At 40.9% G+C, this 18,288-nt stretch overlaps 1 protein-coding gene across 1 annotated transcript in view; it reads right to left on the bottom strand.

Annotated features, from left to right (window-relative positions):
* CPB2 (carboxypeptidase B2) overlaps positions 1 to 12,738 on the bottom strand; it is a 58,482-nt gene extending 45,744 nt beyond the window's left edge. The window contains exon 1 of the mRNA XM_032294719.1: positions 12,281 to 12,738. Within this exon, the coding sequence (XP_032150610.1) occupies positions 12,281 to 12,354 (74 nt within the window). The 5' untranslated portion in view covers positions 12,355 to 12,738. The remainder of the gene's footprint in view (positions 1 to 12,280) is intronic.
* Positions 12,739 to 18,288: the final 5,550 nt, after the last annotated feature.

Raw genomic sequence — 18,288 nt, 5'->3', positions numbered from 1 at the left:
AAGAGGCAAAGGGCATTGTTGGGAAAATGGCCCTTGTTCATTGTTGGCAAGTATAGGATACAGGTGTTAAAGCAAGAGAAGAATGGGAGCTAAACAGAAATGGTGTGGGAAGTTATATTCGTCCTCCCCTAGAGAAGGTCTTGAATGCATGCTGAGAAATTTGGACTTCATCTTGTAGGCAATTATGAGTTAGAAAGGTAACATTTGAGTTGTGGTTTATAAGGATAACTTTGTTTTTTGTTTTTGTTTTTTTGTTTTTGAGATAAAGTCCTGCTCTGTTGCCCAGGCTGGAGTGCCGTGGCGCGATCTTGGCTCACTGCAACCTCCGCCTCCCAGGTCCAAGCAATTTTCCTGCTTCAGCCTCCCAAGTAGCTGGGATTACAGGTGTGCGCCACCAGGCCCAGTTAATTTTTGTATTTTTACTAGAGACGGGGTTTCACCATGTGACCCAGGCTGGTCTTGAACTCCTGACAGGCAATCTACCCACCTCAGCCTCCCAAAATTCTGAGATTATAGGTGTGAACCACTGCGCCTGGCAAGAATAACTTTAACAAGGGGGGAAAGTGGTTTTCTTTTGGAAATCCTGAGTAAACAATTCTGAATTCTGGCAATAAGCCTATGGAGACTTGATTATCAGAAGAGGGGAAAAGTAACTCATAGAAACCTAAGATTGACAAATTTTATGTCAATCTCTGATACAACTTTAGCACAAACTATTAAACCAGTGATGAAAGACATATATTCAAGGATATTTATTATGGCGTTATTCATAGTACCAAAACCCAAAAACCATGTGAATTCTTAGCAGTAGCAGAATTGTTGAATGTTGGTGGTGTCTCCATATTCTAGGATGCTTTTCAGTTATTATAAAAAATGAGTTTGATTTATAACAGTTAACTTAGGGGCTTTACATGACATATTAAGGGAAAGCGGCAAGATGTGGAGAACTTTATGAAATATGATCTTATTTTTGGAACAAAATAAGTTGGAAAGATGAAAAATCGTATGTGTTAAAAGCAGGAGAGTTATACATAAATAAGCAATACATTGTTAGCAGTGATTTGGAGGGTGGAAAATGGCAATTGAAGGATTGGGTAAGTGGTGGGGGAGGAACAAATGACATTCTTTTTAAAAGAAAGGTTTCTCTAGTGCCAGTAAGAGATAGGACATTCAACTAATGCACAATTATACACAGGGGTGTATAATTGCATAGAGAACGTATGAAAGGATGATCTCAAAAATGTGTATATTTTCCCAGAATGGTGAAATTTCAGTGTTTGTCTCCCTAATTTTAGGCTTTTGTGTATTATTTACTTTTTAAACCCCAAATAACTCTTATTCTTGTATTTATTCAAGAAAATGAAATTTAAAGAAAAATCTCCTTTGACTGTAAGAAAGCCACTACCAAGCTTCTCCGTGACGCTGGTAACCCTCTCATCTCACCAGCACATTCCTTATTGTTTTTATAAACAGAATGGGCCCTGAGAGGAGCACAGCACCCAGTGGGGTTTCTAGCCTTACATAGCGTTTTTATTCTAGTGTGCTCCATCTCTTTTTTCGCCATTTGCCACATTTGCTTTGACATTTCTAGTTCACTTGGGGCAGGCCATGCTTTCTCCAAGCTTCCAAAAACCTTCCTAGCAGCATGTTTGTACCGCCTCCCAAGGAACTAACTAGAATGTTAAATTCTGTAGCATGGGCGAGTGCGCCTCCTTTGGGGTGTAGTCCCTTTCCTCTGTTAACATGTTCAGCTCTTCCACAGCTGGCTTATGCTGTGACTACCCTAGTTATTGGCTTGGAGGCCAGGAGGGGAGGTGGGAATAGATCTTGAGGGCTAGCTATGGGACGTGCCATTACAGAAGTGAGCTCTGATAGAAATGGGGATGCTAAGATCCCCATATAGAGAAGCCAGGCGGGAGGGCTTAACTACCAGTAACAAGTTGGGCAAATTATTACAATGAGCAGTAAGGTCAGAGTGGAAGCTAGAGAACCATGACCTTCAGAAAATTGTGGAGCTGGTTAAGAGAACACAAAGTTCTTAGGGGCAAGATAGAGGAGCAGCCAACAAAAGGATTGCTCAATCTTTACAATAAAAATAAATCAAGGATGGATAATGAGAGAGGCAGAGGACAGCTACCCCAATCCAAAGTCATAATCTATTGCCCTTTTCCAGATCTGAGCTGTTCTTAGACCTAGAATTTCTTGCCTGAAGGAATCAGGTCCCCACAAGGAAAGCTCCTACAACAGTATAAAAATAAGAATCTATAAAGATCATGACTTTCCCAAAGAGACCTGTGGAAATTTCCTCAGGTAAGTCTGCACACTGGGGAAAGTGTAATACTGAAACATTTTCAGGTCTGTTGGATGCAAGGTCAATATCCAAGTTGATTTTGAAGCCTGGATATCTGGAGTCCTATCCTAAGTCTAGCTCATAGGGGGTACACCATGTCAATGGATTTCCCCATGATTATTTTCCTGGTTCCCAAATGTATAACTGACATGAACATACTAGGTTGTTGGCAGAACCTCTACATTGTTCCTTTGAGTGTAAGACAAAAGCTATCATAGTGGGAAAAGCCAAAAGGAAACCTCTAAAATTACCCAACCTCCCAGCCAAGATACCAAAATTTAAAAAACAAATTTCATCTTTGGGGGGAAATGACAAATATCAGTACCACCGTTAAAGACCTAAAAGATGCAGGGATGGTAGATCCCATCAAATCCACATTTAATTTGCCATCTGGATCCCACAAAAACCAGATGGATCCTGGGAAACAACAGCGAACAATCAGACTCAACCAAGCAAGAATCTCAATTGCAGCCACAGTGCTTGATGTGGCATCTTTGCCAGGGTAGAGTCTCAGGCATGTAGCATTCAGCTATTGTGCTGGATATGCCAGTCAGAAAAAGCATCAGAACAGTTAACACCCACTTGGGACAGACACCAGGGTATATTTACAGACTTGCCTCAGCTTTAATTAACTTTCTCACTCTCTAGCTGCAAGATGTGTACTTGATAGAAGCCCCCAACTCCTGTGCTCTGAAATCTGTCCCTGTGTTAGTGCTAATACCACATTTCCCACTGCCTGCTTGCAGCTAATAACTGAGTATGGCGGGGATACTAAGGCAGGCTCTTTCTACAAAACCGGAAACTCTTCTGGTGCATGACTTTGGCTTTAGGACTTTTTTTTTTTTTTGAGACAGGTTTCAGTCTTATCACCCAGGCTGGAGTGCAATGGCATGATCTCAGCTCACTGCAACCACTGCCTCCTGGGTTCAAGCTATTTTCCTGCCTCAGCCTCCAGAGTAGTTGAGATTACGGTGCTCACCATCATGCCTGGCTAATTTTTGTATTTTTAGTAGAGACAGAGTTTTACCATGTTGGTCAGACTTGTCTGAACTCCTGACCTCAGGTGATCCACCCATCTTGGCCTCCCAAAGTGCTGGGATTATAGGCGTGAGCCACCGCACCCAGCCAGGACTCATTACTGCCTTTGCCAAAACTTTCTTAGAACTGCACTATGACCTGAGATGTTCCCTACCCACTTCCTTCCTTTCCCCTCTCCTCCACAGGGGTTAGGCTTGCATTGCAGTCTCGTGGCTCTCCCAGCCTCTGCCAGCCCTTTCCCCACTTCTTGTGCCTAGGCATTTTCCCCAACACACCTCTTGCACAGCTAATCTTATCTTGGTGTCTGCTTCTCAGAGGATCATAACTAACACAAGTAGGAAGAAGAAGTCTGATACGTGGATGGTCAAGCTGATAGTGCCTGTAGTCCCGGCTACTCGGGAGGCTGAGGCAGGAGAATTGCTTGAACCCGGGAGGCAGAGGTTGCAGTGAGCTGAGATCACACCACTGCACTCCAGCTTGGATGACAGAGGGAGACTCTGTCTCAAGAAAAAAAAAAAGGTCCCTGTGTTAGTGCTAATACCACACTATGGACTGCACTCAGGGGTGACTGAGAGAGTGAGCAGTGTGGGAAATCTTCCCAAGTAGGCAGAGCTTCAGTGTTGCATCTCATCATATACCTTGTGTGGAAAAGATGATTTCCAGTGTTAGACTATGTAGGAATTCATGGATAGTGGCAAGTGACATGACTGGAAAACCCCTCAAGAACCTGGAAGAAGAAATATTGACAGATTGGAGACAGAGATTGGAGAAAGGGGGATGTGGATGGAACTATAGGAGTAGGCAGAAAGTGCGAAGATCTTCATATCACATATTAACACTTAACCAGGCACACCCACAACAGAATAGACGTTAATTGCATAAACAAAATGACTCAGCCAGTTGATGTCAGTCAGCCTGTGTCAACAGCCATTCCAATGCTGGCAAAAAGGGCACATGAACAGAACAGCCTGATGGCAGAGATGAAGTGTGCATGGGTCCAGCAGCACGGGCTCCTCTCATCAAGGCTGATGTAGCTGCTGCTGCCCCATGTCTGACTTGCTAGCAACAAACACCAAAGTTGAGCCCCTGAATCAGCACCATTCCTCAAGGAGACCAGCCAATCACTTGGTGGCAAGTTGACTGCAACTGTCTCTTCCACTCTGGGTATAGGTTTGTCTGGCTCGCCTGCAGGGCCTCAGGCAAGCATCACCATACAAGGGCTTACAGAATGTTTGACCCACTGATATAAGATCTCACATAACATCCTATCAGATCATGGGCTCCACTTTACGACAAGGGAGTTGCGGAAATGGGTCCATTAGCATGGACTCCACGTAGCCTCTCACCTACCACAATACTTAGTTGCTTCTAGCCTGATACTGCAATTAAAAATGGTTTGTTGAAGGATCAATTGAGGTGCTAACTTGAAAGACAACATCCTCCAGTATACACTTTAAATCAATACTCACATGGTGCTGTGTCCCTATTAGGTAGTATACATGGTTCCACGAACCAAGTTGGAGTGTTTCCATTTACCATCACTCCAAGTAACCCACTTGGAGAATTAATACTTTAAAAATATGGACTCTGTACCTTCAAAACTTCTGGTTTCTAGAGCATAGGAAGAGTTCCTTTAAACTGAAAGCTGTTGTTGCTGTCCAGGCATTTCAGTTTCCTCAGGCTGATCGATTATCAGGAAGGAGAGGAGTTACCATTCGGGAAGGGTAATTAACTCCAATAATCAGAAGGACATTGAGGGCTGCACCTACACGCTGAATGTGGCAGGGAAGAATATGTTTGGCATCTATCTTAGGCATTCTGCAATATTCCTTTGTCCAAATTTGATGTATACAGACAACTGCAGCAGCCATGGCCTAAGAGGGCCCAGTGACTAAGACTCAGATCCTTGAGGGTTGAAGGTCTGGGTTGTCTCACCAGGTAAACCACCTAGATTAGAACAGGTGCTAGCAAAGGGAGAGGGGAAAACAGCATGGGTAGGGGAGAAGAGGAATGAGAAGTATTGGTTACAGTCTCAAGACTAGCTATAGCTGTGAAGGTTGTAGTTTATTTCACTAATGTTCCTCCATATGTTTCCTTTAGGAAGAGAGACCAAAGCAGAATCCCAGAAGAATTGATCTCAAAGTTTATTTTATGAAGAAAATTGATCTCAGTGACACAAAGAGTTGGACTGTAGTAGGATCCCATGTTTTGCTGCCTAGATCTCCATCCAGGAATGAACTCTCATTTCCTCAGCTTCTTCATTTCCTCAGCTTCTGGGAGGGCTGGCAGCTGGCATTCTCAGCTGAGCTTCTTTCTAGGACTTGCCCTTGCCCTTGCCCTCGTCTGAAGACAGCTGCGTTGCCCAGCATGGTGCCTCCTCCCAGGTACAATCGACATCCAGTGACTAATAAACAGGGGTCACAAAGGCACGCCTGCTTGCCTCAATTTAGGACAACTTTACCATGCCAATCCAGCCTCATGGCTCCCTGTAGGAACAGCTGAGGCCATAGTTGTGACTGCATCTCAGTTCAATTTCTCCTCTGCCCAAGTCTCCTTCCTTCATTCCTCCACAGATGTTGATCCTGAGACTACTTTCCAGCAAACTTCCTCCATGCAAATCTTCATCTCAGAGTCTGTTTCCTGGGGAAATTAACCGATAAAAATGCCTATTCTGTGAGATAAAACACTAAAAGTGCAATACAAGTGGTATAAATATTCTGCTACAGGAATGCAAAGTCAGATATCATTTTTGGCTTAGGAGTCAGAGAATGGAGACATTCTGAGCTGGACTTCTGGGACAGTAGGATTTGATAGGTGAAGGGGGCACGAGATGGCATATGACTAACATAGGCAGAGTTTTGCTAAATGAATTGGAGATGAAACATCGTAAGTGCAGGTGCACAAGTAGAAAAGTAAAATCAGAGCTCAAGGAAGGGGAAGTGATCCAAGTGGGAAGAAATGTGGGGTCTATTTAGAGATATACCAGGAAATAAAGCCAGGATGAATGGCAAGGTAGGACCTGATTGTTAAGGGTATTAAATGCTGGGGTCAAGATTGTGACCATTACTTACAAGTTGGTTGGGCATGATTTGGTGAGTTTTAACAAAAGAAGTGGCAAACTCAAAGCTTCCTTTTCATGTAAAGTATAGAGAAGTAGAGGTTCATATCATTAAATCACTATAATTTCAGTGTGAATTTCCTAACAATTTGGGCTAACAATGAGATAGGACACCTTATTAAGCAATGAGCTCTCCATTATCTAAACAGAAGCTGAATTTCAAGCCCATGCAGAGGAATTCTTGAGTTGACTAGAAGATAAGATGTTAGTGGGGACTTTTTCTTCTTTGTTGCTGATATTTACTATCTTGGGTATTGTGTTAAGTGCTTTACAGGTATTCTTATTTAATACTCACAAGGCAGTATGGTAGAGAATCTATTATGTTGAAAATAATGGGCTGGGCATGGTGGCTCACACCTGTAAACCCAGCACTGTGGGAGGCTGAGGTGGATGGATCATCTGAAGCCAGGAGTTCAGGACCAGCCTGGCCAACATGGTAAAACCCCATCTCTACTAAAAATACAAAAATTATCCTGGTGTGGTAGCTCATGCCTGTAGTCCCAGCTACTCGGGAGGCTGAAGCACAAGAATTGCTTGAACCCGGGAGGTGGAGGTTACAGTGAGCTGAGATCATGCCACTAAATTCCAACCTGGCAACAGAGTGTGACTAGGTCTGAAAAAAAAAGGGAAGAAAATAATGAACAAAAAAGGTGAGTGAACAGTATTAAATTTTTTAAAAGCCTAATGTATTAAAGGAGGAGAAAAACACAACAATGAGTGAAGAAGCAGAGAAAGAAAGAAAGAAAATAGGAAGGTAAAAAAGTATGTTATCCAAACGGGCTTCTTTCTAAAGAAGAAAGAATTTTAAGGAAATGCAAAAAATAAGTTAGGAAATGTTGAGGAGCAAAATCGTGAAGTTAAAAATTCATTGTAAAATATATTGATATGTCCAAGTTCAACTTGTAGTGAATGGACTCTCATACAGAATTTGAGCCAAGTGCTAACACAACAGAATTAACAGTATGAGGGTCAGTCAGATCACTCGATTTTTGGAAACTGGCTTCATGATGCTGCTTCCCCTTACGTAGTTGTAGACAGGCTATATAAAAAGCTGTCAGAGTGGAAAGAGGGAGCGGATTTGTGAATTTTTTTTTTTTTTTTTTTTTTTTATGGAGCAAGTTGTTATGGTGTTTTACGTCACTACTCTCCCAAGGGATGAAGTTTTGGGGTGCACTCCCTTCACCTCAACCTAGTAGGGGGAGTTCCAGGAGATAACAAGAGAAGTTGATGTTTGCTCAAATTTACAGACGCAATAACTGGTGCCTGGCTTCTCCTGAGAACGCTAAACCTGCCTCTAGTTGGCTAGATGGTAGTAAGTAAAATGAAATGAAACAGTTCATGTTAGATGCTGTCCAGTATCTAAAGGGGATGGAAGGTTCTCAGCAGCAAGAGCCCAGAGGTAGAACCAAGACTCCTAAGCGTGAAGGATGGAGTCTCAAGTGAATACCTAGACAAGCATCTGTCCTGGTCCAGAGACTTCCCTGGTAAAGATGACTCACACAATTCTAAGAAGTTAGAATTCCAGAAAAAGACTAACAAGAAAAAGAGTGAGAAGTGTGTGTGGAAGAGGTGAGGCAGTTGTTTTCCTATAAATAATGTTAAACTAAATTTGGTTTGAGGATGCCTCGTAATGCGAGTCTCTACATAACAAACTGCAGCCTAACGTAGGAGTTGCTTTTTTTTGTACTAATGAGGTGTCTCAGCCAATTACAGCAGCCAAGCTACAGCCAATCCCAGGTGGCCAACGGATCAGCCTATCCCCAATAAGACAGCTGCTCACCTGTGACTAATCAAGCTGCTTCTGGACCTCATTTCCATTTTCTGTTTGTAAATGCTGCCTGCCCATCTTGCCGAGCAGAACTCTATGAACTTTCATTTTTGAGGGATACTTGATTAGCAAATTGCTTTTGTTCAATTAAACTTTGATAAATTTAATTTATCTAAAGTTTTTCTCTTAAGAACAAAGATTGAGATATTTGAACAATCCCTTGTTTGGAGCTGACATTCTAATTTCTGAATTGAGGCTATTTGTATTTTTAACAGGACCCAAGGACTGTCACGTAAGGGGAGGCTAAAAAGCCTTGACATTTTCTAACTTTCCACGCAAGAGCAGTGATAGACAACCTCACTACGCAAAATGTCATGGGGCCATGGGAGACAAAAACTAAAGCTGTGCTTTGGTCGCATCTCAATGATACAGTTATAGCACTTATACAATAACTACTTGAGAAAGAACAGCCTTGCACCAAAAATAGAATGAGAAGTAACAGGTCACTTTACACCAAAAGTAGAGGGAGACTCAAAGGGGACAAGCAAATTGCCCAAGGCCGCATGGGTGATAAGTAGCAGATCTGGGGTTCAAATCCAGATCCGGAGCTTCTAATAGCCATGCAACACTTCTCTGTTCCTTCCCTTCTGAGAAGGTGATTATGTTCATTGGGGTGTATCTCCTACTACGGTTTACAGGACAGGGTTCACCTTGTCATCATTCTGAAGGATTATTTTGCATTTAAAAAGCTGGCAAGATATCTCTGAAGATGGAACAGAGCCCAAGGCTGCGATTTTGTTTTACACATTACAGTGTTTGAAGGCCACTGGTGGCCTGTTCTTTGAGATGAAAACAATACATCAGTAGGAGCTAAGTGGAAGGGAATAAACTGGTCTCCAGGTACCCAGACAGTATGTGAAGTCAACAGAAGGAACACTTCCTGTGGTCTATTAATAATTCAGAAGCCCTTTGTCCTCAACCTTCCTCCACTCTCCAATTCCTAGTCTTCTTTTCTTCCTACTTTCTCTTACTTCCTCTTTGCAAATAGCCTGGCCTGGCAGGCTGCATTTAGGTAATCATTGCACAATACAATTAATGACTCTGTTTAAAAGATTCTTGCTAGCATTTTGCTTTTACCCTTTATAGGGTTTGGCTTTTAAAAGCAAATGAATATGGAGTCGTGATTTTCCGGCTGCCTTTCCCTTTGGAATATGATATTTATGCCTTTAAAACTTGTTGTTGCTGTTGTTCCAGGGCATTTCGCTGATGAGATTTATCAAAATGAACCTACAAATCAGCCACTAAGAGACTGCATGAATAAAAACTGTAATTAGGAAAATGATCATGACAAAAGCAAAAACACAAGCAACAGCTTTAGGAAAAAGCCTAAAGCTTTTTTTTAAAAAAAGCTGTTAGCTTTTTTTTTTTAAAGAAGGGTTTATATTCTCACCCTCAGCAATAATTTATCAAAGTCTGTCACTCTGAATGAAATTAGATTCCTTTTTAGCTTCAGGAATAGGCCATTCCTGGAAAAGCAGAGCTTGAAAACATTTGGTAAAAAAAATTTATTTTTACTCACAGAAAGAATAATGTGCAATGTTATTTCTAGTGAAGGGATGGGAACCAGGATCCAGATATGCATCTGTCTACAATACTGAGGTCCTCTTACCTCCCCTCCCCTACAAAGGAACTCTCGCAATATACAGAACTATTAAATATTTTTAATGGGATACTCTTTGGTTAAAATACAGTCACATTCTCATTCTTTCTTCAAGTATCAGTCAGATTTCAGAGTATAAACTGAAGCAACAAATAGTAAGAAAACCCACCATGAAGACATTTTCTCACTCATTTTTTCTACTATCGTATTTTTGGCTATTTCTTTTATTTGCATTCTATTTAGTGTCGCTAAGCTGCTGTACACATACTCATTTGAAGAGGTGTGCTTTTGGTGTGTTTTGCTAATGATCATCCTATCCACGAGTTTGTGTCACTCAATGATCAAGACAGCGGTCTGCAGTGAGCCCACCTGCCCACCAGCCTCTGCAACAGCCAGCTGAGGATGCCTGTGCTGGTCTGATGCCAAGGCCCTGATTAGACCTGCTAGTAGGTGAGGACCATGAGGCTGGACCTCCAATCCCGAACCTCTCTTCCAAGCTGCATTCCAAACCAACTGTTGCCTCCAACTCCCTGTGACTAAATCTGACTTCCCTTCCACTGGCTCTCTATTTCCAAATTTTTTAGAGGCAAGCTGTGCATTGCACAGTGTTGAAATGAGGCTAAAGTGAGTTGAATCCAAGCTCCACACTTGGGAAAATGATGCATTCTTCCTGAGGCTCAGTTTCCTCCTTTGTAAAATGTCAGTAAAGGTTCCTAGAGTGTAGAATTTTATGTATTTACTGAGACAGCATTTCTAAGTGACTAGCCCAGTGCCTGGCACAAACACAGGCACTAAATAAGCAGAGGTTTCCTCTCTTTCTCCTCACTGTCAATGTTACTGCCACTGTGTACCGTAACCAAGTTGGACATGTTGATACCAATTTTTCTCTTCTCTTTTCCCTTAATTGAAGCCAATCATCAAGTTATGGAATATTAGAACTAGCAAGAACCTTAGAAATCCTGACCATCTGATTCAGTGATAAAATACAGAGAGAGACATAAGTAACCGATCATTGAAGCAATTTTGACACCCATGTCAATTAAATAACAACCATTATTTTATGATAGAATTTGTAGCAAAACAATCATATCAAACGAAAGATCAATCAACTATAATTAGTTCTGTGATCATGTACAAACACAGCTTCAGGGTACAAGTCAAGATCTATTTTCTGAACTGTCATCCGATGGTTATTTATGACTATGAACTATATTTTTTTTTGTAGAATGTTCCCTGTCCCTGGTATAATCCTTTGCCCCGTGTCTCTTCTTTCTTTGTCATTCACTAACATAGGCGAGGGATCTGTCTCAAAGATAATTGGAGGAGAAAGGGATCACAGAAGCAAACGAAGGGGGAAAAGTAAGATAATTCCAAAGGAGACAATATAAATGTTTGAAAGCATAAAAATTGACTACTTAATAAACTACGTTACATGTACCCTGGAACTATTCATTCCATGCATTGTATATGCTATAGCATGAGTTCATTTGTGTTCTTATAGTTTATCCTAAGGGAATCTACTAAGCAAAATAAGAATTAGATATTAGTTCTTTATCACACAACCATTCTTCCTTTCACATTCCATGCTAAATAATCATGTATAACCCAAACCTCCTATTTACCACTTTCACCCCTTCTTCCTCCTATGTTCCATGTACAAGAAGAAAATAAATGAACCATAGTTAACATATTTTTTATGTGAAAACAGGAAGAATACAAATCATATATCAAGTTAGAGTATAAATAATTACTTGGTCTTTTTTTTTTTGAGATGAAGTCTCACTGTGTTACCCAAGCTGGAGTGCAATGGTGCGGTTGAAGCTCGCTGCAACCTCCACCTCCCGGGTTCAAGCAATTTTCCTGCCTCAGCCTCCTGAGTAGCTGGGACTACAGGCGCACACCACCACATGGGGCTAATTTTTGTATTTTTAGTAGAGACGGGGTTTCACTATGCTGGCCAGGCTGGTCTGAAACTTCAGACGTTGTGATCCACCCGCCTTGGCCTCCCAAAGTGCTGGGATAAGAGGTGTGAGCCACCGGGCCCGGCCTAATAATTACTTTTATAAAAGATCTAATTCCTGAATCTCCATAGTCATTGGATATGCATATCATCCCAGGTTCTCCCACTAATAAAACCAGAGCCAGGAAAGAAAAAAGACCCTCTCCTTAGTGAGAGTCTATCGTGCTAACGTCTACTTATTTGTCAGGGCAACTTGGAAAGTTTCCGAAAGATCTGGTCTTCACAGTTTACCATTTTGCCCACCAACCCAGTGCACTGACTTGACGCGATGTGAGGCAAGCAGGTGAGGAGAGTGGCCCAAACAGTCTGGGATTCTATGGGGTTACCTCTGAAACGCGAAGACATGCCGCTCACAGAAGAGAACAACGGCTACAAGGACTGCAAGGCTGCAAAGCTTCATCCCAACAGCAATTTTCTGCACAACAAACTTCCCTGGAGAGAAAGACCCAGATCATTAATTGCATAAGAGCCTTCTTTACACACTAGTTAAAATATAACGGCATGTTCCCTCTTGTTCCTTTGGGTCAATCAACTTAGTTTCCATTTCCAATCCCAAAAAGAGAAATACGCATTGGCTTAGTCAGGCTGTTGCTTGATAATTAAACCCTCAAAGACAGGATGATGAGAGTTGCTCTTAATTTAAGACTATCTAGAAAATGTGCAACTCCTTGGGGAAGATAGGGCCAAGAATAAAAGGATAGTGATATAGTAGGATCTCGTCTGGTTTGTTTCAGAACAATAGCTACGGAATATTCACCAATGGATTACAGAGCCCATGTTGAGGGAGGTCTACAGTGTAGGAGTATAAATGTCTTCCCTTGCCTTTGGCTTTTTCAACATTTTAAATTTAGATGAAGACATAGAAAGTGAGTTCCTCAAATCTGGCTAATCCAATCCAATATTGAGGGGCAGTTTGTAAGGATGATTACGGGATCTCTGTTCAAAAAGATGCTTCCTTGACCAGATGGAATGATGGGCTCATCCTCAGACAGGAATACTGTTTCATGGAAGCTGTTGTTCAAGCAGTAAAGACATGAGGCCACTTTGAGTCTCATTTATTTAAAGGTCACCGTAATAGCCATCAACTAAATCCAGGCCCATCCCCCATCATTTTGAAAGTAGCATCGAGTAAGGTTTTGTCCAGTATCAGGCCACATCCTACCCTCTGTAATGGGAGGAGCCCTCTTCCCCTACATTCCCATTGGTTAATGCACTTGAATGTTCTTGAAGCCAGGATTGGCAAATTTGCAAAATAAATCAGCCTGCCCACAATGAACTTCTCAGGAGAAAATGACTGAGATTTCAAACTCCTCCTTTTGAGATTCAAAGTTATTAAATAACATTTAATGATTTAAGGTGGCCTCCATTGTAACCACTTTTTGTATAAGAAAGAAGAAGAAATAAGAAAATACATGTATGTCTGTTCATTTGTGGAGAAAGAAACACAGAAAAGACCAGAAATCGAAAGATTGGTTATCCACAGGGGCTGCGGGGGTGAGTGGAAACAGGGTGGGAAAGGCAGGGTAGAAGACATGGGGGAGGGACGCTTCTTTGGGTAAAGCTTTTTGAATAGTTCTGAACTTTTCTGAATTTTAGAACCATATTATTTTCACATATGTACTTAAAACAAGCAAACAAATTTTAAAACAGATTACAAACAAAAACGAACCTGTGTTTCAAACGAATAACATGATCACACCGAAGGAGAGAGAGCAAAACTAACCTAAGTAATTTTTACCTTATCTTTTTAACATAAAAGGTAACTTTAAAATAAACAGTCAAGAGTTAAAATATGCTAATAAATTCTATCAATTTTTTGTGCTATTTACTTTGTATCTGTTTCTTCTTTATGTCCCTTTTTCTCTCTGGGGAAACAAACACAGGATACAAAAGAAACAGAGTGCACAAAAAATAATAAATTTTAAATTACATTTCTTTCTCTTTTCTTTTCTTTTTTCTTTCTTTGTTTTTGAGACGGAGTCTTGCACTTTCATCCGGGCTGGAGTGTAGCCGCACGATCTTGGCTCACTGCAACCTCCGCCTCCCAGGTTCAAGCAATTCTCCTGCCTCAGCCCGGAGAGCAGCTGGGATTACAGGTGCTGCCACCACGCCCGGCTAATTTTTTGCATTTTTAGTTGAGACAGGGTTTCACTGTATTGGCCAGGCTGTTCTCCAGCCCTTACCTCGTGATCCGCTGGCCTCGGCTTCCAAAGTGCTGGGATTACAAGCGTGAGCCACCGCACCTGGCCTTAACTTACATTTCTTCTTGCTGAAGCAATCTCTTAAAAGTTCCTATAGCAAAAGTCTACAGCTGGTAAGATCTTTCATGCGCTGTATCTTTAACAATAACTTTCTTTTGCCTCACTTTCAAGTACTGGTTTAGCTGAATGTGAGACTTTAGTGTGACGGATGGGCCACTGTCTTTTGGTGTTTCCTGTTGCGTGGTAGGAATCTGCTGCCCAGGTAATTGTTGTTCCCCTGCAGTTTAGCTGTCCTTTCTCCTAGGTGACTTTTAAGGGATTATCTTTTTCCTTGGTGCTTCTCAGATCCATTACTCTGGTTTAGATGTGGATTTATTTTTTATTATCTTGCTCAGTACGCAGAATGTACTTTTGATCTGAGGATTTAGACATTTCTTCAATCTAGGAAAATCGTGTTATTATTTCCTTCAGCTATTGTATCTCTGCTAGTGCCCTGTAGGGGCTCCCGTTGGAGCTTCTTGGTCTGTCTTTCATGTCTTGTATCCCTCCTTTCATGTTTTAAAAACGCATCATCTTTGTCTTATACTGTATGCTGTATTCAGGGTGAGTTTCTCAGCACTATCTTCAAATACGCTAATCCATTCTTTCAGTCTAATTTAGACCACATAGTCAATTGTGCTTTAAAAAATTATCGTGATGACCATATAAATCATTTACAGCTGGTTCTTTTGCATGTTTACCAATTTTGTTTTTATGCCAGTATTTTTAAATCATTTAAGATTTTTTTTTCAATTTTTAAATTGATATGATTCCTTCAGACCTCTCACTGAGAATCCTCAGAATAGTTATTTTAAAGTCGATGTTGCACTGCTTAATGAGGTTAATTATATTTGGGTGAATTCGTGTTCTGAGTATTGATTTTGTTAGCTGCCTTTATTGGTATTTGATTTCTTCTGTGATTTGGAACTCTGGTTTGTGACTCATTTTGCGTAGGAAGTCTTCTTTCAAGTAGGAAGTCTTTCATTTCGTTCTCTCTTCCTCTACGCTCACTTCTGTCTGCTTGGCACATACCTCCAAGAAGTCCCTATGCTTCCAGTCCAGAACCCTGTCTTACGCTGGTTTTTGGAGTGGATTTAGAGACCCAGTCACCAAACAGCAATGACTTGACTTAGTTACTGGCTTAGTCCTGGTGTAGTTAACCGTCTGTCTCATACTGACTAGCAGCTACTTAAAAATCAGTTCTAGGTAAAAGCAGCATTTTTTTCCTTTGTATTAAGGTACATGCAGTGAAATGCACAGATCATAAGTGTATAGTTAGATTGTATGTATAGTGACATGTTTGTCCAAATCATTTGCCTGGTTGTTAATTGGGTAGTTTGTCTTATTATTGATTTGTAGGAGTTATTTACATTTTCTAGACATCAGTCTTTTGTTAGATACCTGTATTGTAAATATGTCTTCCTTTGAGAAGTGCCTGTCAAAGTCTTTTGATCATTTTGGAAAATTTAGTTTTTTGTCTTTTTACTATTAACTTGTGAGATTTATATATTTAGGATACAACTCCTTTGTCAGACATATACATTGTCAATATTTTCTGACACTTTGTGGCTCTCCCATTTTTTTATTGATGTCTTTTGCAAAGCAGAAGTTTTTAATTTTGCTGAATTCAATTTATCAATTTTTCTTTAACAGTTAGTGCTTTCTGAGTCTTGTCTAAGAAGCTTTGTCTAACTCAAGTTCATGCAAATATTCTTGAAGCTTTACAGCTTTGACTTCTACTTTTAGGTTTATGATTTATCTCAAATTAATTTTTGTATATGTTGTGAGGGAGGGATTGAGGTTCTTTAATTTTCCATATAGATATTCAATTGTTTTAACACCATTTCCTGAAAACACCTTTCTTTCTCCCATGGGATTGCTTTGCCATCTTTGGAAAAAAATCCATTGGCTCTGTATGTATGAGTCTACATCTGTAAGTTTGCAGTGATTTTTTTTTGTCCTCACAACAATAATAACTAGAATGCTTTCATTTTATTTCTTACCTCTTTTATCTCTTTATCCTTCAATTTAGATATTTTCTATTGATCTGGCTTCAAGTTCACTTATTCTTTTCCCAGCAATTCCAGTTTGCTGATAAGTCCATTGAAAGAAGTCTATTTCCGATATATTTTTCATTTCTGACACTTTCTTTTTTGAATTTAATTTTTTTATAGTTAGCTTTTCACTGCTACATTTCGCATTTGTTAATACATGTGTGAACAAAGATTGCCTTCAAGCAATCTCTGCATCTGGTTCTTTTGACCATTTTTTCTTTTGAAGAAGGGTCACTTTTTATGCTTTTTCATATACTTGTAATTTTTTATTGAATCACATTTGTTATGTATAAAAGGATAGTATAGACTAAAGTAACTAGCAGATGAGCCCAGAATAGGTCACATATCTTCTCTCATGCCACCAGTGTGAAGGATTGGGCCAATCTAGGTTGCGATTGAGCTGGGTCTAGGCTTCGCTGTTATTTTTGTTAAATTTTATGAGGGCAAGATCAAATTCTTTCCTCTAGCCAGGAAGGAGATCTGAGTGCCTGGGAGGTTTGTCTTAATTCTCCTGCCCTGCCTGCACCCACTGTCAGGCCTAGTGCTCCTGCACCATAGAAGGGGTCTCAGCTCTTCTGCTCTCCTCTTCCCTACCAGCAGCCACAGGCAGCCGCTGCCTCCTATGCAGCACAAGGCTGGGTTCATTGTGGGATTTCTCTGTTTTCCTGCCCTGACCTCAAACATCAGCAGGCTCTGAGCTTCAAAGAATTCATCTCTCCTACATCTCTTGACTCTTCCCCAGTGCTGATGACCACCATCTTGTTCTCAGTCTGGGGCTCAGAGTGCTTTGAGATTTGCGATGGTTAATTGTATGCATTGACTTGACTGGGCCATGGGGTGCCCAGATATTGGTTAAGCATTATTTCTGAATATGTCTGTGAGAGTGTTTCTAGATGAGATTAGCATTTGGATCAGTAGATTATAAAACAGGCCCAAAGAAGGTAGACTTCATCTAATCCATTGAAAGCCTGAATAGGAAAATGGGCTGAATAAAAAAGATGTCTTTCTCTCTGCTTCACTGACTTTGAGCTGGGTTATCAGTTTTATGCCTTCAAACTTGTACTGAAACTGGAACTTAGACCATCTGCTTTTCTGGGTCTCCAACTTGTTGCCTGCCTGGGCATTCTCAGCCTCATAACCATGTCAGCCAACTTCTTATAAGAAGTCTCTTTATATATATATATATACACACACACACACACACACACACACACACACACACAAACACATATATGTTTATTTATACATATATCTTCTATTGGTTTTCTTTCTCTGGATAACCTAGACTAACACAGAGTTGCTTCCAATTTTCCTGCTCTGCTCTCAGACTTTGGCAGACCAACATGTCTGTGCCTCAGACAGGGCCTTTTCTCCTCTCCTGTCCCACCCTCAATTTTGGTTTATTGGTTTCCTTTGAAGCATCAGCTCTCTGATGAGCTGCAAATATTATCATTTTGGAGGTTGTCCAGCTTGTTCTTACTAAGGTAGGAACAACATTTGTCTGCAACTTTCAGTATCCTAAGTGGAAGCAAAAGTCTGGCAGCAACTTTTATCGCTCTTTTTTCCCACAAACTGGGAAGAATGTACTCAGTCTGTGGCCCTGAGCAGTCAGCTTACCTGTAGCGCCCTAGTGTGCCTTCAATGCACACAGTGGCCACTGTGGCCACCATTGCCTGTCTCATGCCATCCACACCAGCCACCACTCTGTGTTTATATTCCATTCCTTGTATCTGAAACTGTCTCTCATTTGCTCTCCTTTGGGTTTTGTCCTTTTGTATCTTTTCCTCTAATTTTATGAGACTGGGGAGAGGTGGCGAAAGTCTCATTAAACCATAATCTCTTTGACATCTCCCTACGTCGCCCACAGTGCTGGGATTACAGGCCTGAGCCACCGCGCCCGGCCCAAATAGGATATTTCTTTTCTTCTCTATTTTTGTTTGTATTTTTGTAGTTTATTTTTCTCTTTGTCCGTCTTCAGTTGCTTTTACTTTCTGGTGCTTTCCTTTGTATTTCTCTCTTTTTTCCTAGTTTATTTCTACC

The sequence above is a fragment of the Sapajus apella genome, unplaced genomic scaffold (genome assembly GCF_009761245.1).
Source record: "Sapajus apella isolate SASKATOON/1434 unplaced genomic scaffold, GSC_monkey_1.0 scaffold32, whole genome shotgun sequence".
Taxonomy (NCBI): Eukaryota; Metazoa; Chordata; class Mammalia; order Primates; family Cebidae; genus Sapajus; species Sapajus apella.
The sequence above is the reverse complement of the archived record's forward strand: the minus strand, read 5'-3'. Positions and strand labels throughout refer to the sequence as shown.